The 22,047-nt window shown below is 35.5% G+C and overlaps 1 protein-coding gene across 4 annotated transcripts in view; it reads right to left on the reverse strand.

Moving 5' to 3' along the window:
• The window catches only part of tnn (tenascin N), a 60,155-nt gene that overhangs the window by 36,245 nt on the left and 1,863 nt on the right, over window positions 1-22,047 (reverse strand). For all 4 annotated transcript variants that reach the window (XM_015373236.1, XM_015373234.1, XM_015373235.1 and 1 more), the window contains exons 2-6: window positions 17,978-18,175; window positions 17,604-17,804; window positions 17,042-17,416; window positions 2,259-2,392; window positions 2,037-2,166 (exon numbers count right to left, since the gene is read on the reverse strand). In XM_015373236.1, coding sequence (XP_015228722.1) covers window positions 2,037-2,166; window positions 2,259-2,392; window positions 17,042-17,416; window positions 17,604-17,804; window positions 17,978-18,173 — 1,036 coding nt within the window. In that variant the 5' untranslated portion in view covers window positions 18,174-18,175. The remainder of the gene's footprint in view (window positions 1-2,036; window positions 2,167-2,258; window positions 2,393-17,041; window positions 17,417-17,603; window positions 17,805-17,977; window positions 18,176-22,047) is intronic.

A 22,047-nucleotide genomic window follows, 5' to 3' on the forward strand; every position in this document is an offset into this window, starting at 1 on the left:
AAATTAGCCACAAAAATTCTTATTTTAGCAACTTTCTTTAGGACATTTTCTTTTAATTCAATACCTTGATGTTATTAAAAAAAAAAAAAGAAAAAAAAAAAGAAAACCCTACTTTTATTTTAGTTAACTTTCCCATAGTTCATTTACATCAGTAGACAACCATATCATTAGAATAATTTCATGACTGTTACTAACCCCATCTTGAGTTTTGTAAACTACATGGACATAAATATTAGAAAACACATTTGGCACACCTTTTCATAACAAGAAAAAATAAGTGATTTTATTTACAAATGCAAGCCAAATGGTAATTTTTTAAAATTTTTTCCCATGCGAAGACTTACCTCTGGATCTACAACATATGGTGAGAAAAGATACAAAAAACCATTACACAAAACAAATGAAACCAGTTAGCATATTTTATGTCTGTTTTTTTTTTCTCCTTTTGTTTGTTTTCAAAGGGAAATTAGAAAGTACTCACTTAAAGCCCCCTTTGAAGTAGACCATCGTTTGAAGTTAAAATGAAAAGTATGCAACCCGTGAAAGGTCTGCCTCATTTTGCTCTCTCCTCACACAGCACCAGGCCAGATGATGTTGTGTTTTCTTGTGGGAACAGCCATGAAGTATGACTTTTTTTTCCATGAAAACCAGTCAAACCACATTTCACAATCCAACTCATCTCCTTCCTTCTCATTAACTACCATAAATCCAGACAAGAAATCCCTTCCCCTACCACTCTGTCTCCTACCACATCTGTGAGTTGCAGTTTATGGTAAACACATCCATGCAGCAGTTTCCTTGTAATTACCATAATGTAATGCCTAACAAGCCAGTGCCTAATGAAACAGTCAAACACGGTATATTGAGCTTGATAAGTAAAAGATTACACGGTAAAAAACTAATCAACTCAGCATTTATTTATTTTATGTTGAAGGGTTGTACAACAATACTTAAAAGCTACATATATTAATATATTCTTATTCCAGGGAGCATTTTGTCTTGTCAACACGAGTTATTGAAAATTGTAGTACGGCCTGAACATTTTAAAGCAGGTGATTTTTCTCTTATTCTGTATCCTCTCAGGCTGTATTATCATTATTGCACTGCACTGCACAGTCACATGTTTTAGGATCTAAATGCTCAAGCCTTCATGGTTTCCGGACTTTTCTAGGACATTGTATCTAATCCGTTTTAAGTAAGATTATATTCCTCTTGCCTCAACTGGGTGATCCAACAGAAAAATAATCCAAAATGCAATGAAAATGAGTTTTGCAAAAGAGACATCCAGTTAACACGAACATAAAAGACTGGCCTTCTTAAAGCCTCCACATCAGCCCTGTTGAAATTGTGAAATTTGACTAGATTTGATTAGATTAGTTGTTTCTTGCCAGGAAACCAGCTAATGTAGTTTGAAACTTAAAAACTCTGCATAACAGGGTTCAAATATTAATCCAAAAAGAATCCACAAGCCTGTTAATGAAAAAAAGTGTATCTTGTTGGGGAAAATGTATTTAGTATGTGTTTATAATTTTCACATTGTATGGTTTAGAGAAAGCATACTAAAATTCCTGTGCCTATACTTCTGGTTTTTGAAACTCAATTAATAAAAGGTTGAAAATGTATGATATTCAGAAGCAGTGGCACTTTTTAATTTAGGCCATATGGGAAACTGCCCAGGGTGGAACTAGAGAGAGGGGACACATTACCACTAGGCTTAAAAAACATAACCTATCTGCTCTTTATATCAGTGTATGCTCATTCTCTAGTGAGTTGGTATCATTGAATGTTGAGTAGGTCTCCCCTTCATACAGTAGAACATTGGCCATAAAGCATGTAACTGAAAATGGACTTGTTGAAATTTAAACTTGTAAACATCTATCAAGCTCGAATTTTAAATATGTTGTCAAGAAGTTAAGAATACTTTACAATGCGTTAACATGACTTATCAGGAATAAAAATGGTCCTATACATTTCTATAGTGGTCAAATATGAAAACCACGCAAAAAAATATATGCTTTTGTGCCTCCTGGTCTCACCTGTGGTGGCTTTAATCATATCTGCTTCACTCTGGATCTTTTTGATGACTGCATAGACTTTGACAATGTAGGTAACCCCTGGAGTGAGATCCGTTATAAGGTAGGAATTTTCAGAGTTAGGAATCTGAACCTATTAAACAATTAAAGAAAGGAATGATTTAAACTTTTTGCAAACAACAGCTTATTTTGATGAAAAGAAAAAAATATATAAAAAAAACATACCTCCTCCACTGCACCCTCATCAAATTTGGGATGATAAGTCAACATGTAATACTCAGCTCCTTGGACAGTCTCCCATTCCACCAGAAGAGAGACATCTGTCTTCTGGATCAACTGCAGACCCTTAGGTGCCAAGACTGAAATAGAAATGAGAATTAGGGGTCAGCATGGAGTCTATAAATTATTTTCATTGAGGAGCTAATAGTTCTCTTGTCTTTCTTTCTCCATCATTTGTGTTTGTGTTAAGTGCATTACCACACCGATTACCCAAAATCACCTGACCCAGAATCATCACAGCTCACAGTGCCGCATTACAGATAATATAGTTAAAACCTGAGAGATAACAACATTATGGGCGTCATGAACATTTTAGAAATTTCTCATAAATTTCTCTTACTTTTTCTCCTACTGTGGACTTTTACAAAGGCACCAAATCAGATTAAACAAACATTCTCAACCCTTTATAGGGCAAGTTAGCGTTTTTGATCAGTTGCATACTCCTTAAAAATGGAGTCCCCCCCCCCCGTCCCTCAGTGAGGTCTAGAAGCACAATATCTATATCCAGCCATTCAGCAAAGATACTGCTACATGGCTGTACATCTTATTTTGTCATTTGACCAATTAGATGAACCCTTTAATGATATATTCCCTACTATAAATTAAGTTTAAAAAAGGTAAAAAGCTGATTGAAAAGTTAAAAAGAAGAGTTAAAAAGTTAATAAACCTAGTTAACAATTATATTTAGGTTTATAAACTAAAAAAATGTAAGCGACAGTATCAGCATTATTGCCTCTAAGGTTATGTTGTACCAAAAGAAATGTGTTTCTTTCACTCTCAGAGTGTTTTTCATGAATTTTTTATAGAAACACTTTTGTTATTTTTCTTAATATATTCGGGAAAGTTGGCGTTACTTGTTATTACATTGACATTAATTTCTGCCATCAAAATATCCATATTTTATGAATGTTACAAAGGTAATAAGGTCTTGCCCTGGATTCCAATAACACTATTGGCTTAAAACTTGGATTTTCAAAGTATTTCACTGAGCGCCCTATAAAGGGTTAACTTCAGTAAATTATCGTAAATGATCCTCCTAAAGGTGATGTGCTCCACTTGTGCATGAGTGAGCAAGTGTTTGTGTGAAATGTAAATCTGCATAATTACCATCCCAATAATTCCTTAAAAGGCGACAAATTTTCTGTGAATGAACACGCAGTTTTCCAATCATAGAAATTGCATTAAACACGAAGTAGAAAAACTTAAAGGTTTTGCAGATCAAGGTTTGCCTGAGAGATAATTAAAGGACCAGTAAAAAGCCAAGCAGTGGGAAATAAATTGCAAGAGCTGTAAATGCCACGGTTGCACTGTTACCGAAGTAAAAATAAAATAATGAAAATAATATAAAGGAAAAATCAATTGATCCGAAAACAGTCAATAAAAACTACTACTGGAGGTAAGAGGTGCAACATATGCTGTAAATATTTAACACGAGTTCAACATCCACCAACATGACAACATTCTGCTAAATCTCCTTTTAATACACACGTATAATGCATATCTATAGACCACATCTGCCATCCCTTCATCCTACTCTCTATCTCTCTCACAACCCATAAACATGTATAAAATATTGATATATTCCGCATTTAGTGTAAGAAAGCCAAGGAACTGCCATGGATGAAATGAATGCAAGTCTCTCTGTTAGGTACGAGGAGTGTTGCTGAACTTTCTATCCATTTTCTGTTCCAGATGTTATTTCAATTGTAGCCCGATCTCGGACTGTGCTTTCTTTTGATGATTTTACATAAAAAGTAAACCAGAGTCCCCTTGATACCGACATCCCAACTGCAAGTAATGACTCATAGAATAAAATTTTTATTTATAATCTCAGAGCTGCATAATACGTATTGAGTCGGCCTAATAAAATGAACAATTGCTTCTAAGAAAAACAAATGTAGTCATTTAGTAAAAAGCTAGATGTGGATAACAGCTGACTGATTACACAAGACTCCTCTAGACTGGAGCATTCATAAAATGTGTTCGTACCTGAGAGGAGACTAGCAATAGGAGCAAAAATGTTGAATGCGTCGTTTTCTTGTAAATGACACGTGCAAATAATTTAAGAACCAATTCATAAATGTTCTTCCATGAGGCCCCACAAGTGGAATATTTATTTCGAATATCAGTGACTGTCTACAAGTGTGTGTAGAATAGGACATCTGTTGCAGGAAAGCTGCAAAGAACTACACTCAAAACTAAAAACAAATTAAGTCGGAGGAGTCAATAATTAAATTTAGAGAATACCTGCTTAGTCAAAGTAGTACTCAATATCCAAGGAAAAGACAAAACATAAAGCTTATGAAATGTTCCGAAATATTTTGAAAGATACATGCGATAAATACTGTCCTATAAAATAATAAACCAAACGGTAAATATTCTGATACACTATGGATCACAACAGTATTGCAAGCAGAATGCCTGTAAAAAAAGAATATGAGGAATAGAAACTTCCTAACACTATTAGATGACGGAGAAAGAAAAAATATATTAAGGTTATAACAATAAATAAACTTAATTTTATGGGCCTAAAAAGAAATATCATAGTAAACTCTGAGATTAAAACAATCCTAACTCAGTGTCTCACAGCGGTGGAAAATAGGGAGATCATGGTTGTTGTAAACAAATGTAAGAATAAAAGGTCAAATGACATTGATGTAGGAACAATTAAAAAAGTTTATGATGGAATTGTTAAAACACTGACTCATATCTGTAATCTCTATTTTCAAGCAGATATCTTATCATGATCTCCATATCAAAACTGGAGATAGAGAGACATTTACAAACTATAGGCCTGTTTCTCTACTTCCACAGTTTTCCAAGATTTTAGAAAAACTATTTTTGGCAGTCCAGAAATTTTCATTGGTAAACACAAATTACTTTCTAAAAATTAGTTTGTATTTAGATTATAGAATTCCACATTTTTGGCAGTCTTGGAAATTATTAGAGGAAATCACAAGCTCCATTGATGAACATAAGTTTGTAATTGGTCCATTTGTCAATCTGGAAAAACCCTTCAAAACAATCAATCACAATATTTTAATCAGGAAAAGCATTATGCCATACATAAGGGTGGGTCTGGGGTGGATAAAGAGCTGTTTCAGGAGTTGGCCATAATTTTTGCAAAATGGTAATTATCAGTATAATGGTTGATTATCAGTATGATGTATACTTAAAGGCTGATTTATACTCAGAAACCAGGTCGTCTGTGTATGTGTCGCAGTAAATGCAAATATGCTCCCACCCCTGTCACAGACAATCTGGAGCACTGTCACTACCCGATCCTTCCCAGAAGCACGATCCGTCCTGCGCATGTGCAGGACGGATAGTGCTTCCGGGACGGATTGGGTAGCGACAAGCACCTCTCTAAAATTGTAGGTGACCGCAGACCGTGCTACAGGAGGCCTCTGATTGGTTAAATCTACATCCACTCTACACTATGCGTATTTCCTGTTTGGTACCTTAGCAGCTTGTTTTGTTGGTATGACCACCATTGCGGAAAACGACTCGTGAAGTTTGATCAGCTAGCAGAGCAAGGTGCGAGAGAACGCTGGGATCCACCTGGATCCCCGCTCTTTTTTGCCTTCATGTCCCTCTGTTGTCGCACAAACTTGCCCCCACTTCCTCATTCCCTCGGCCATATCTAGACCCACAGCTAGTTCGTGGTTGTCCCTCTTGCGTTGTGGCGTGGAATAACATAACGCAGACCACGCTTCAATATTGGGCATAAATAAAAAATAACTGCAACAAGCTCACTGCGACAGCCTAGTAAACTAGCCCCACCTGCCAGCAGCCAAAATCATTTTTGCTTGCGACACATTTAATCTCACATTTAGTCTAGTTTATCAGACTATCACTGAGACACGCAGCTGCGGGAGTAGCTGGTGTCCACCAGGGGTCAGTATTGGTACCAGTATTGATAATTCTCTGATCTAGTACAATGTTCAGTGCAATAAATGAACACATACCAGAAAGAACACAAAAATATCTGTGGAGATAGAGGAAGGGTATAGTTAAAGGGATAAACTTAATTTCAAATTCTTAAATTGAAGATGATTTGCAAGAAGGGTGATTAACATCACTGGGTATACTTATTCACTCTATGCATAGTATACTACATATTTTGTTGATGGTTGTGGACATTTGGGCTATGTCTAATTACTGTGTGAATGAAGATGTCTGAGTTCACATGTGAGTGTTTGTATGTGTGTTTATATGTACATTAATTAATTAATTTGCTCATTTATTGGACTTTGGAATTGTATGACCTCACAAGTAAAGTAGCAATCAAGAAGATTGTTTGTGTTAATAGGACAGTAAATGAAGGGTTATGATTCAATAACTTCCACCTCCTTATAACCCTTTACAGACATAAGCTCTAAATCATACATATAACATAATAATGCATATATGTAATTAAATATAAGTGTTATATTTATGTTATATTTATGTGTTTAATTTAATTTTAGTGGATTTTCTGAAACAAAGTTATTTGATTAATGAAAAGATCCTGAAAATGATCCATTCCTGTTACTTTGCAACAGCAATTAAAGTGACCCAGAGATAACCAAGGTAACAGCAGTCAATTATTGTTCAAAGGCTGAGGAAGAAATCCCCTCACAGCAGGTAAAAAACTCTGCTCTTTGGTGGCTTCACTGCAGAAGGCCAATGTGTCTCAGTGGAAATGGTGGTAAAAAAGGATACTAAAGGACGGGCAGTAGATATAAAAAAGAAATATATAACTAGAGGGGAGAGCAATAACAGATCAGTAGCCAGAAAGAAATATGTGATTAGTGTATGGGAAAGGGCTTATACAAACAAGTTGAGTGAAATGTTGGGACATAAATGGTTTTAAGAGCATAAAAAATAAGGCGTATATTTTGGACAAAATTTGTGTAAATCTACATGAAGGAGTTGTTGGCAGGGAAGGAATTTACATCAGGTTCAGGTGGTATTCCACAAGGCAAAATCAGGAAGCTTGGTGTTTTTCCTTTAACATGGACTTTTCCATGCAGGAACTGTAAGTTAATCCCCCTGATGCAACTCAAGGCAAGAAGGTCAACAATCTTTACCCTTAAATATTATGTCAGACCAGATGGAAAAGATAAAACATGCTAAGACTGAAAACCATATTTGGACCAAAATTTAAGCTAACAAACGGTACATAAAGTAAAATAGGTTACAAAGCATTTACTGAAAAATTTCTAAAAAGTTCAAATGGCTTTTTCCTCTGGTGAATGTGCACTCAGTTTTAAATGCAATCCCACTGTCCTTCAATAAGTTGAGATTGGCATCCATCATACATGTGTTAAAATTAAACGTTGCCAGATAAAACAACAACTCTTTCCACTGTAATCCTTTTTTTCTGCATAACTATTACCAATATTAGTGCTAACAGTCTATAACAACACACTTTGTTTTTTTTTGCCTACCTCCCACTTTTTATTTTGCACCCTGACATTCCCTCTGACCAGCACCACTGTTGATGTTGGCTTAGGTTTGATATTCCCCTACACAAAAAGTTGCAGAGTTGAAGAACTAAATGCCATGAGGTAGCTCGAGGTTTGACATGGCTGACCTACTACTGTGAAAGTCTGAGTCGCTTATTCCAGTTTGAAAATGTGTTAATCAGTACCAGACATGGTGAACCACATTTCAATGAATCTAATATTTCAACTTTCCTATATAGATGGTCTTGCAAAAATGCATGACACTGTTTTAGAGTAAAAAACTTCAATGAAACACTGCTGCATCGTAGGTGCACAAAGGAGCATTGTTGCAGGTCCTTCCTCTTACTCATTCATTTTCTCAATATACTAAAGGTGAACAAGTGTTCAGATTCCTGCTTCATAAGAAAAGTTATTTTCACTTCTTGTAAAGAATCTGTTTTAATACATAAATATGCACAATTTACTTACCCTACACAGGTAAATAATTATTTGAATTTAAGTAAGCTAATTCTAATACATATAAAGTCTGTATGTTTAATGCTAATACAGTATGCAGTAATTTCGATTTTACTTGTTTTACCATTTACTTGTGATTTTTCTGCTGTTTCTCATGATTTACCCTGAGCTGTGGCTATAAGATCCAGCTTTAGACTTATCATGGGAACTTGAGGAACTTGACGTCTCACAGTTTAGGGGGCTAACTTACGTTGGTAGGTGTGTTACTCAGCTTAATTATCATATATCACATTAAAACTTGAACCACTTATTTGAACTGAATGTTGGGTTTTTGTTTGATAACCCTACCCTTCTTCAAACAGACTAAAAACTTTATCTTTGGCATGCCTGGTGTGGTGTTTGCTGTTCTCTAAGCTTCTCTAAAAAACCTCAAAAACCATCACATAAAAAGATTAAATTGCTATTTAGTAAATTTTCTGTACTGATTAGGTTACCTCTGCAGCTACATAGTTGTTTTGGATGTATTGAAAGTAATCAGAATAAAGGTATCTGAATAAATAAAATAAATGCAACACTTTTCAGAATTTTTGCAAAATAAAAAAAAAGTAAGAATTATTTTCTAACATTTAATCATTATGTGTTTTTTGTGTTTGTCTATTGGATAAAATATAAAAAATACATCAAAAGTGGTGGGTATTGCATGGCAAAATCTGAGAAAAAACATTGAGTCCTATGAGTGCTTTTTAAGGAAACTACAGAATAATGCAAAAATACGATTTCAAACAAACTTTTGTTTGGTTATTATAGAATCTTTTAAAAAAATGAATAGTTTGTTGTAGTGCAGGAGAAAAACTATAATTTGTTACTTCTGTTTTATGTCACAGAGTTTTTGCTGTAGTGTAAGACATGCCCTCCATGTCTATGCTGCCACTATTCATGGTTTGAGTGTTGCTTTCCTTAGATTCCTCCAAAATGCAATTTGGTAATCTGCTCCTTAGGCACGGTGCTCTGAGTGGTGATTATGTGGTATTATTAGACAGGTGATGATTTTTCCTGCAGGACAAAAGCAGGAGTGAGGCCCCTAAAAGACTGATGGCTGTTGTGGTATTCCTGTGGTATTATGTGACCTGTTGTCATAAGCTGTCTGGATGTTAAAGATGCCGTGGTCACGGGTCAGCCCCACTGAAAAAGCCCCTTGGCGGCTTTATCTGAAATAACTGCTGGGAGGGAGCTTTGAATTCCACAGATGTGCAGCAACAGTTGCTTTCAAAATAAATCCCATCATCTAAAATTGACTCGCAAATACATGACCAAAAAATAAAGCAAAAAAAAAGAACATTAAAAAAATGAATGGCTGTTGTTAAGCCTCTTGTGGACTCATTTAAACCACAAAGCAGCATCAAGAAGTTCAAAGTACCATTTACCAAATGCACAAACATTAGATCAACAATTTTTGTGCTAAGAGAAAATGATGAATTATGATTAAGTATTTGAGATAAAAAATTCTTATTGCAGAAAGATTGCATTTTGGCATACAGTCTAACAGATAAAGTGAGGCATCTATTCATACAAGCGCAGAACTGGGTTCTTGTAGCAAAGCCAACAAATGCTCACATATTAGTATGATATAATAATTGTTGAGAGGTCATATCACTTTATACATGAGCCAGGTTAATGGAATAATTAAATGGATGTAATTACATAATCATAATCATGGCCTACTTCTTTTTTTATTAACTAAGCAGTGAAGTGACAGCTAATTAAAATAACTTCCCATTTTTCTTATAGTCTATTATCATCACCCTCACTTTCAATTTGATCACTAAAGCCATTGTTGTCATTAATCAATTATTGGTTGATAGATTAAGAAGTAACATGGATGATGAAGCGTTAGAGGAGAAATTCTTCTCTAATTAAGAAAAATATATAGAAAATATCTTTACAAATGAATAATTCATCCAATGTATAGTTTAACAAAAAAATATAAATATATATATTATTTAATTAATAATTTAGATATCTTATCTTTTTATTGTTTTGTATCAATTCCTTCACATTCATTTTTGTCCTTTTTATTATAAAATGTGTTTTCTTTCCTAGAATTGTTGCATATTTGTCACTAACAAACACTGTACTGATTTTTCAACTTGCACGTCAGTTTATATGGAAGGAAGTGGCTTCCTTAACGTTTCACTTCTTTCCTGAGTTCTAGAAAGTCGGTGCCTGCCCAGTTTTGCTTTACATAGTACTTTACACTGACAATGTTTACTTGAATTTGCTATGCTCTGTATTCACATTCACATTCACATTCAAAGCTCCCAAAATCTATTTTCGTCCCCATTCTGATGCTCATCAAGTTGTCTTCACTACATTGTCTTTGTCTCAATGTCACATTCTTTAAACCAACACTGTGTAACTAGACTGTTATCTTACAATAAACCAACCCATATCTCCCTCCCTTTATTAACTGGAATGTGATTGCAGACCAATTTGGCCCAACCGATTGAGATGTTAAAGAGTTACTTCAAGTTTAGGCAAAATTCACTCCCCTAGGCTAAATCCTAAACCAGAGAACCAAAACGTTCATTGTCTGGTATGGGTCATATCTGTTTTTTTACTAACAACTTTTAGCTTATAACTACAATGTTCATCCACCCCTCTCAAGATAGTTACGTTTTTGAACAGAAGGCCACAAGGAGCATTAATATACCAAGTGCTGCATATCAACCTGAAAAATCCATTAATATATCTCAAATTAAAGGGGTTATAAAATTATTATATAGGTTATTTGGTGCTGGCCCTTAAGGTCTCTGAATAGGGTGTGCAACATTGGTTGGACTGAAAATGTCATATTTGCTGTTCAATGCGCCCTAATGCAAGCCTGGGTAAGAGCCCTCAAATGAAACGACAGGTTTCCTCCTTTGTGGTATTCTCATGAATATTTAGATGAGCTGTGCGCTTATTGGTTGGTTTACAACGAGCAAAGCTGCTGAGCAAAGATGCATCATAGCAACCAGCACTCACTCACTGAAACATCAAAATTGTTGATATGGTAGGGTGACATGACGTCCTCTTGCTCCTGGACGTCCTACTTTTCTAACCTAAAAAGAAAATGTCCGGGGGGAATTTCAAAATGGTCTGCGATTTTGGTCGACTACAGTGCAGCACCTTAGCGAAACACACCGGGCACTCGAACCGAGCCGTAAGTTCTGGGGCTGGTCTGGGAACCCCGGTGGACAGGGGTAGGGAGCCAGCAGGGGACGGAGCGACCGAACCTGACCCTGTCAGGATAGCCTCGACACCTACGGCCCCGTGCTTCCCCCCCACCTGCCTTACCGTGCAGGTGGGGGGGGAGCACAGTAAGGCAGGGGGATCCACTATATAGTCCCCGCTGTATGTGGACACAGTAAGCTTGTATGAGCTATGAGATCATAACATTTTAAATAGGGCGTGCACGAGGAGAAATGGGCTTGTGCATGCTCTTGCACACGCATTTCTTTTTAAAGTGGACAAGGCGGTTCTTTAAAAAAATACCACAATACCTTTGGGTAACAAATTTGTTAGTTGTATGTGTTTAGATGAGGAGAAGGAATTGTACTGCACAGTAATCTGAATATGCACATTAATGATATAAAAATGAAATAAGGATTTTATAGAAAATATGGTTCCCAGAAAGATTGAAATGTAGAGAAATAGCTCCTGAGGTAAATATGTTGTTTTGTTTTGTGAGCATACTTTAAGATGTGTTTAATCAGAGTCTAATCAAAAACCAGATTAGAAGTAAATAAAGGTACGATTGATAAAAAAGATTTTCTAACATTCTTAGCTTTTCTACATGTTGTTTGATTTATTTTAATCTTTGTAAAATTAACAAATCATGTTCCCTGGTAATGTGAGGTGTATACCTCTACAATTAAACTAAAAACGTTTTGAATCCAATTTAAAGTGGTTTGTATGTGATACACTGAAAAGAATAATGCTACCACATTTGACATTTACTTAATCATATATAGTTACTTTAACACAATTGTTTTATGTCCTACCCTGCTAACATGAAACAATTGTGTTAAAGTAACTAAATATTAGTTTATAAGTAAATGTCAAAAACGGTATGCATTATTTTTTTTCGGTGTAGAGTATACCTTCTTTGAACCATGATTGCATGTCGTTATTTATAAAACACATTTTCACAGGTTCAGAGCTTGATCTTCGTATTAATTCCCTAATATCAATAGTCACTTTTTAAATCTATGGCTGTGGAATGTGTTTGATGAAGAAAAGCAAAACATCTTTATTGAAAGTGTTTCAGATGATCTTTGCCAAACTTTTCTCTATTCATTGACTCCATGAAATTCTATCCTTAGATCATCCTGGATGAATCCAAAGAGCGATCTGTTTAATTTTTTTGTGAAATGATGCATCATGTTTGTTATTAGCAGCTACTTTCTATCCAGTTAAAGTTTCTTCTTTTTCTCTGGATAGGAAGCAAAAGACCTCAAGCATATTTTCTCAGGATTCGTACAGTTTTGTTGGTGTGTTTTACATGGCCCTTGCCTGAGGCATTAGGTAGTCCTATCCTGCAGGGATTTTAGCCTTTTATTTTTATCTTCTGTGAAATAAGTGGAAGAACTTTTGGGAAAATAAACAGATGAATTGTTGATTTTGCATGTTTAATTTCAGCCTGTGGTTGACCGCTGCTAAAGAAGATCATTACAATGATGAACCATTTGTTTTTGTTTTTTTCACTAATTTTTAAATAAAAGATAAAACTGTTAAAAAAAGGATAAAACTTTTGCTTTTCATCAACACATCTACTACTAAACTTTAATAATTAGTGAGTTTACCTGACATAAAAGTTGTTACGTGGCTAATGATCAAAAATTTCTAAATATTGATCGAAAGAACGATAAAGTTCTTTCAACGAAAAATTAGGAACATATTTTAACATGAAACACATATTCAGACTTGGAATATAATAAAAATCTTTTTTTAATACTTTTGCCTCTCACTTTTTTAGACTGCATAAGAACCCATCTGTTTAGCTTCAGAGTGATGTTGCTTTGAAATGATTTCCCATTTCCTCTGGGCAGTTTTGTTGGAGCAATAACTCTGGGCTAAATGGTTTTCTTAACCCATCCATCACAAAATGGTTTAAGTCAGGCAGTGGGAATCCCACTCACCACGCATTAGATACACTTGTTTTCAGGATATTGCAGTTAAATTGTGCTAAAAACAATATTGAAGCGAAATCTTATTTCTGGAATATTGTACTAGAAAAGTTGGATCATTATATTAGAATAAATGGAAAAACAAACACAGATTTATATACAGTGGCTTACAAAACTAATTATGCTTTTGATTCCACACAGGTAGACTCTAGCAGTGGTTTCCCACTGAATACAAGGGAGGCTAAACCTCTCCTGTAAATTTGGTTAAATTATTGGTAAAATATGAATTTGTCAAACTTTATAAATGTAGTAATTAAACTATATCAAATATAGGCTAAAATGCACCTGATTTCATTAGGAATTTGCACAAAAATCAGCTATTGAGATTGTTTTTGAAAACAACCTTCCCTCCGCTGTGGAGCAGCAGGCCGCTGCAAGTGAGTATCTTGGAGAAATCCCTGTTGAGGTTTGAGCTTTAGTCTATTGAAGTAAGTAGCGAGAAAGTAGAGCCCTGATTGGATAACAAAATACGTCACTTCCAGTGAGGCTAAACCTCTTAGGAGATCTATGGAGCAGTCTATAAGGTCAAGAGCCAACCTAAGATTGTTTCCTATGGATTAATCCTTAATAAATCCTGGTTCGGGTTTCACACACTGTCTGTTACAAATCACTTTTAAATCAATTTAAAAAAAAAAGGGGGTTGAATAATATGTTATTTACATTCATTAAAGTTATTTGCCTCGGAATGTTGATATGTCTTTTATCACTTCCTGGTTTGGTGACTAATCTAATGAATCCGTGTTTCATGGTTGGCATTAAATAATCTTTTTCTATACATTCTTTTAAGACTTTATATGATATTTATTTTAAGTCTTTCCAGAAAAAAACATATGTACAGTGGAAGTCAAACCATCTGGACCATGGGTTTTTTGCCTCTTGACCTTTGTTTTACAGTAACATCTAATTCTTCAATTTGTGTTTCAGAGTCTCATAAAGATATTTAATGTCGAGTCAATTCTACAAATGTTTTTTTTTGATGCATTCCAAAAAAAATATTTTTATCAAAGATATTAAATCTGCGATGAGAGCAGACTTAAGTGAGCTCTCTGGTTTCTCTGCTTGGGATCACAAGGAGACATTAAAGCTGAGGAAGTCTGAGAATTATATTTCAGCTTGTTAAGCTCTTTTCTGAAACTTGAAAGAAGACTAAATGAAAACTTTAGTACATCTTTTTGGTCCAGAGAAAGAATGGAGAAACAGAAGAAATAAACCTTATTCACCCATATCTCAAAGTTGTCTAATAGAAGTACTTGAAACATTTTGGAAGTCTCATTTCAGATTTTCCCCTCCTCTGAGTGCTTAAGGATTTTTGACTGACAGCGGCAAAATAGTAAGGAAGTTTTCCTCCTGAGCCGAGGGGGAAAATTGATCATTCAGTCAGAACAGTCATCTTGTGCTGAACTCTTGCTGTGGTTTCTGGAGTTTATCTTTTCAGAGCGCATCACAACAGCTATTTTCACCTGTTGGAATAATGTGTTTTATGTGTTTCCACATTTGTAAATGCAATACGTGACGTTTGGGTTTAATTTAACAACTCTGAGCCTCCCCTGTTTTAGAGAGCAGCAGCCAGCACTGGACTCTAATCATTAGGAACCATTAGACAACTTCTGAAGTTAATTGGTTACAATTAGACAAAATGGGGGCTGAATTCTTTTGCACACCTCACCTTTCAGTATTTTGTATGTATCTATATTATAGTTATCTATATTTATAGTATAATTTAATTTCCATTTAGGAAATATTAAGTATTTTTGTATTGAATTTGAGTTTCTAAAAATGAGTGTAAAATGATAAAAAGTGGAAAAATTCACCTTTTGAAAGCTAGATAGTAAGAGACGGACAGACCCAGACAGACAGACACATTTTACTCTACTCGTGTACATTTTTATAAGAAATGCCAGTTTACACATAGAAAATAAATGTCATTTTCTGCCAGGAAAGAGACAATCATTTGTTAGTGCAGACTAAAAACAACTAATTCTTCACCAGTGGTTTTGTTTTCAACGCTAAAGATTATAGTATTAAATAAATCCACAATAGTCCCCAGTGCAAAGCAATCATGAAAAAAAAAAGTGGCTGTCTGGTGCATTGTTAATGGTAAACCAGTCAGACTGAGGAAGTACTCTTTCGAAGCCATCTGGCATTTATTCATTATTTGACATCACTGCCAAAAAGGCCCTTTTCTTGGTGCATTTAAATTATCCTCTTTCAGTCTGGACAGCATTTGTCTTGTCTTTTTTTATTTAAGGAAACTGTAGGAAACTTTTTACTTTTTGTTTAAAAGTCAATTTGTTTGCACACATATTTAAATATATATAAATATCCCTAACTGTGTGTGTGTCATGTTGGTTGATATCTTAGAATCTTTGGGGTTTCCATTCATTACAATGACAGTTACAGTGACAGAGACTGTATTTTTTGCTGTATCATGTACCCTGTGCTTTATACTGGAGGAAGTGTCAATGGGGGGAGTGCTAAGGCTTAACAAACCTCTCCATATCTGTGTATGTGAGCAGCTTGGTCCCTACAGATAAGACTGTGCACCTATTTATTGTATTTATTGCTGAGGTGCACATCCTTTTTCCATACAGAGAATTACAGATTTCATATAGCCCCTCAGGGGGCAATGATGTGCTGGTTTACTCATAGTCTACTCAAAAGAGGAAGGAAAAAAGTAAAAAAAAAAAAAAAAAAGGAGTAAAAAAAAGGATAAAGTGATTTTTAATTGTATATTCAGAGTAGTTTTGTATCCTTGTCACAGAGATAAATTATCCACTCTGGGAAAACAGCCCATCTTTCTCACAGCATTTATTGAAAACCATCTTTGCTGTTGTTTTTCTTCTGCTTATGATAAAACCATTTGCTATTTTTATCTGAGTTTTGGTCGGCATCACTTTCTGACTAGGACTACTATATTCTTGACATTGTCAACATGTTAAGCCAAAGCTGTCACAAAAATCTGGATCACGTGTCTGCAGAGATTTCTATTGCAACCTAGTGGGTGGGTACGGAGGCTCTTATGCCAAAGGCTTTGCTGTTAAGGGGACAATAGAGTGAACACTTCGGTTGCAGGAGCAAGACATGGCTGTCTATATCTGGTCAGATCTATATTTTGCACCTTTAGGTTGTCCTGTAAAATTCACATTGATGGAACATCATATATAGGAAAAAACAACACTACAAGGTCTTCAGTGTTCTTAGGGTATGAGCTAAATGAAAAAATGTCTAAAACGAATTTTAGAAAGTGGTCAGGTAGAGTAGACTGTAGCACATTACATACTGTTTGTTCTGTTTGGATTGGTGCAGACTGAAACCTTTGCCATTACTATAAGGAACTACATGATTTGAACTGCTGTGTAATGAATAGAAATCAACCACACAAATGGACATTTTAACATTCCTTCAATGTTGGTACATCAGGCCTTATTCTTTTAAAATCTGATGCTGTCTGATGAATGATGGGCCAAAGTGTTGATAACTTATGGTGTATTGGCAAAGAAAGGTAAGTAAAAGGAAGCAGACCAACTGTTCATAGAAATATAATTCAAACTTTTAAAATTGAATACATTTATTTGTACGACTTGAAATGCCTTACCTGTAGAACAGTCCTCTCCATAGAAGCCATCGTCACAGACACACTGGCCATCCACACACTGCCCATTGCCCTCACAGTCATTAGGGCACTTTGGGATGCTGCAGTCCTCACCCGTAAAATGAGGGAAACAGACACATTTTCCATCCACACACTGCCCCTTATCATTACAGTCGCCTGGACACGTCAGCTGGCTGCAGTCTTCTCCTGTGTAGCCTTCATAACACACACATCTCCCATCTACACATCGGCCGTTGTCGCTGCACTCGTCAGGGCAGGACGACACAGAGCAATCAGGACCTTCCCATCCTGGGTTACATAGGCAGCTGCAGGTGTCGTGTTGGTAGGTACCATGATCACTGCAGCTTGTGTCTACACCTTAAAAGAAAAACATGAGGAAAAACTGACTAGCTTTGAATCATCATTTAGATTGCCCAGGCTGAACATTTTAGTGAGAGGTTATTCTCCATCTTTTTCCCTGTTGAACTCAAGTAACCATTGACTTTGGGTGTAATAGCTTACTGTCGATTTCAGGTGCTTAAATGCATTGGTTTTGACAGCTTACCTGCAGCACCTCCTCTTCCACAGCATCCCTGAGTGCACTGGGTCTTTAGGTAGTTAACTTCTTCTTCCAGTCCATTGACTCTGTACAACAGCTCCTTGAAGCTTTCTGACTCCTCACAGTTACACTTGGATGTTTGCAGCCTAATATTGTGTTTGAAGATTATGTCATTCTCTCCATTGGATGTGGTATCTTGTTGCAGACCTACAAAAAATAAACTCTTTCAGTTAACAGGTTCTGCTGCTAATAAAAAAAAATAATCTTTCTACCTTAAACAAAGAAATTCCTTTTATATATTACTCTCTGGTGTCTATCTACGGTATACTCATTTCTTGCTCCCCCTGCTTATCCTTTAATGTTTGTCTTCTCTGTCTGACCTGTCTCTTGGACTGGCAGACGCTCTACGGTGCAACTGGAGCTTCCTGGGATGTCAATCTTGTAGACGTGGCTGAAGGTGAGTCCCCGTTCTGTGCCTGAGAGATCTGGCTGGTTCTCTGTGCAGTGCACATTGCGTGACAAAGTGCAAAGTATGGACAGCAGGCACAGGGCCCTCCATATGAGTCCAACGCTCATTGCTGCAAGAAAAAAATGCATATTTGTTTTTTTCTTCTTCTTTAGTAAGCTTTTTTGGCACATATTAGGCACCTAGTGCACATAAATGATGTATGAAATATCTTACAGGCCTAAATGTAAAATGTGTTACAACTTGAAAATATTTTAATCAACACTGGATTTGTCTGTCTTGATTAAAAAATGTCTTATGCATGGTTTTCAATTACATGTTTATTATTTTACTGTAAAACTAATGGTTCAATCAGTGGTGCTGTTGGATCTAAGAAACATTTGAAAAATCTCAATTAATTTTACATGCAATCACACTACTTTGTTTATGCCACCCTCAAACACCCCTTTCCTTCCTTGCCATCCTCCCACAGTGCTACCTCTGTGTGTAACACTTCTGCATAAGTAAGTGTCTGCACCTCCACAACTGGACTAAGCATTGTATGTTTCATACCATGATTTTCCACAAATTTACTTAGTACTAATTAAATACATAAATATTAAGCATATCTAACAATACACCCTAAAAATGTAATTGCTGATTTATGAGTTTGGACTCATCTGCATGTACCACCATGGAATACCACCAACCGCCAACAAGAAAATAACTAAACTAACACAGCATAAATAGTCAAAAGGAAGACAATTATCCCCTCTAAAGTGACTTTAGCAGACTTTTAACTACCTTTACTGACAGGAGTTGGATCCATTGGTCTTTAGTGTTAGTGTATTTATTTTCTAGAGCTTATGTCTTTGGAATAAGCTACTGAATGTGGAACAGCTCACTGAAACTAGAGATGTTTGTATTTGTGCTTCACTGGACCAGAACCCTAAATCTTGGGATTGACAAAAATTATTTTTCTTCTACTCAGTGTTTAAAGTTTAGATGAGGACAGAACCTTATTCAAACGATTCATGAGTTTCAATATACTGAGTGAGGCAAACGTCTGTATATTTAATCTCAGAAAAACCCGAACCATGAGGTCATTGTGCATTTTGTGTTTTATTAAATGCTGGTTTACCCACTCCAAATTTAAAAGTAAAAGAGAGCCACTTAACTTTACCAGAGGTTTTTGGGGTCTGAACTATGACATTTGCTAATTCAGGCATTTCAAAGCAACAGTAAGGGCAGAAGCTCATCTGAACGCCCTGATGCCAGTGCATCTAATGACAGTGATGTCATGTTAACATAAAACCTGGTAGTGGCTTCCCCCAAAAATGAAATAACATGCTTTAAATATAGTGTACGTCTCAAAAAACGTAGGAAGGTCATTTTGGGTTTTAGCCTGTATTTAAACTTGTAAAAAAAAAAAGAAAATTGTTATAAAGTGATGGAGACTTTTGAACCAACTGTGCTGAGATTGTGTGGTCCAGAAGAAACATAAATCTAACAGATGTTGGATTAGAGGTAAGTAATGTGAGATGGTTGTCAATTCGAGAATTCAAATCCAAAAACTGTAGCCAAATTAGAAATACTTCAAAAGAAAAGCATTTTGTCATTTTATACATATATGTGTAGTTATAGTTTTCTTTTCTTTTTTAAAGGTTTGAGAAGAACACTTCTCATTCAACAAACCGTGGTTTTAATATAACGCGTACTGAGATGAAGATGGGAAAGCTGAGACATGCTAAGTTATGAGTCTAACATTATTTAATATCTTACAAGCATTCCATACAACAAAATAACACCCAAATTTTATTCACCTTGACATCATTGCATGATACCGAAAATACTGATTCTGAAACCGGTATTTTCATGCTTTTACTTCAGTAAAAAGCTTAAGTTGATACTTCATATTCTATATGAAGCCAATGTTTGTAAAGAGTATAAATGTCAACAGATACTGAATGAATTATTGATATTTTGACAGTATTAATGTATAAAAAAATTATCATCATTTAAACATTGTAAATTACAAAATAAGACTCTTTTGTTTGATGATTACCTGATTCATTCAAAAAATGTGGAGTTTCAGAATTAACACATACAGTAAGAACATTTGTTTATCAGTCGGTAAGGTTTAGATATCAGTGCTTTTTATCAGAACGTTTGACAAAAGATTACAACAAAATACAGATTTCTTTTAAATTAGAACTCTAGAAAACAAAATACCATATTTTGGCAACAAATTCATTGTTCCCTTTGTAAAATGAAGTGGGAGTAGTATTACAATTTAAATGTGCACTGCTTAATATGAGTCAGGGTGGTTAAATGCCGCTCATTGTCCAATCAAATCTGACATCAATAAATAATCTGTTCTTACAAAGACTATAACAAAAAATCAAGTCGCAGTTGCATAAAGTGTTTATCATGACGTAAAGGGGTTCAGAATATTTTCACACAGTTGCTAGATTTATTAGATGAACTCCAATGGACTGGGAACATAAACATTTCAAACATGTTTGGTTTGTGAAATATTCCAAACCCAAAGGGTCTGAGACTGGGAAACTCAACAGGGAAATGTGAGGCTTTTTGTCAGGACAGAGCTCACTTTGACTGTTTTTCAACCTGGCTTTCAAGCTAACCAAAGTAAAATTCAACATGTCCAAAAATGCCCTTTTCTTTCCTGAAAGTATTTCCTCTATTTCTATAAACAATGTGTGGTTATGGATGTGTAAAATCTTTGTTGAAAACATGTGTTTTTTTTATATGGGCAGAAGAGGGACTGATTACATGTGGGTACAGCATGTGGATTCAGGCATTTAAAGGTTGAAGGAAAAGATGTGGGAAAATCTGATGCTAACGTGTTTAATCACCTGGAGCCCTAACAGTCTGGACTGAACGCTACACTGACATAAAAAAAGAGGAAGAATTTATCATAAAGCAATTCAAGAAAAGAAAATTTGGTTTTATTTGCCTCTGTAAAAAAATGTTCTGTTACATTCTTTTTTTAATTCATTTTACATTATTTTACATATCAAAAAAGAGCCAAGTTGATAATATGTAGACCTGTCTTGGAATGTAATCCAGCTGCTAGTCTTATGGGCTTTGACTACCAGCGTTCCACGTGTAGAAACAATTATCTTTAAAAACCTTTGTGTATTCTTCTTTGCACAAGAGCTTAAGATCAGTAAAATTGGAACATAGTTCTTGAAGCCTTGGAGCATGTTCTTTTATTTATTTATTTTTTAGTTTATTTTAGGTCTGGGCTTTGACTAGGACACTGGAGCATATAACTTTGTTTAGGGGGTATTTTTTTAGGACTTCTTTCCTGCTGAAAAGTAAACCTCTCCCCCATCTTCAAGCATTTTTGAGAGGTTTAACCCATCTTTTTATCAAGGTAAAAATACCTTCACAGTAATATTTACAATGGCCAACTTTCACAGTGCTGATGGTGTGTTCAAGATTATGTGAAATTCTAGTCTAAAATTTGGATTTAATGTAGCTGCAATCAGATTGCAGTTTATCAGAGTAAAGGAAGTGTATTTAAATGAAGACCACAGTTTTAAATAACTAGTTGTAAAAAAAAAAAAAAGGATATTACTTAAGATGGTTGTTTGATCAAGGCAAATTGTAAAACAGTTAAAGTGGAATAAGTATTTTATGCAAGTCAATGTTATCAAAACATAGGGACAAGAAGGTAATAACAGAACATAGTCTGTGTACACTGAAACTATTCTCTTTATACTGTAGTAATACATTTATATTTGGGCTAATATACAAATAATGTTCATCCTTTCCTCTCATTTCCTTTCCCCCCATGTCCTATCTTACCCTATCCAATCTTGTCCAATCCCATCCCATCCTATCCTATCCTATCCTGTCCTATCCTATCCTATCCTATCCTGTCCTGTCCTGTCCCGTCCCGTCCCGTCCCGTCCCGTCCCGTCCCGTCCCGTCCCGTCCCGTCCCGTCCCATCCCATCCTATCCTATCCTATCCTATG

Source organism: Cyprinodon variegatus, unplaced genomic scaffold, assembly GCF_000732505.1.
Source record: "Cyprinodon variegatus isolate N-32 unplaced genomic scaffold, C_variegatus-1.0 Scaffold83, whole genome shotgun sequence".
Taxonomy (NCBI): Eukaryota; Metazoa; Chordata; class Actinopteri; order Cyprinodontiformes; family Cyprinodontidae; genus Cyprinodon; species Cyprinodon variegatus.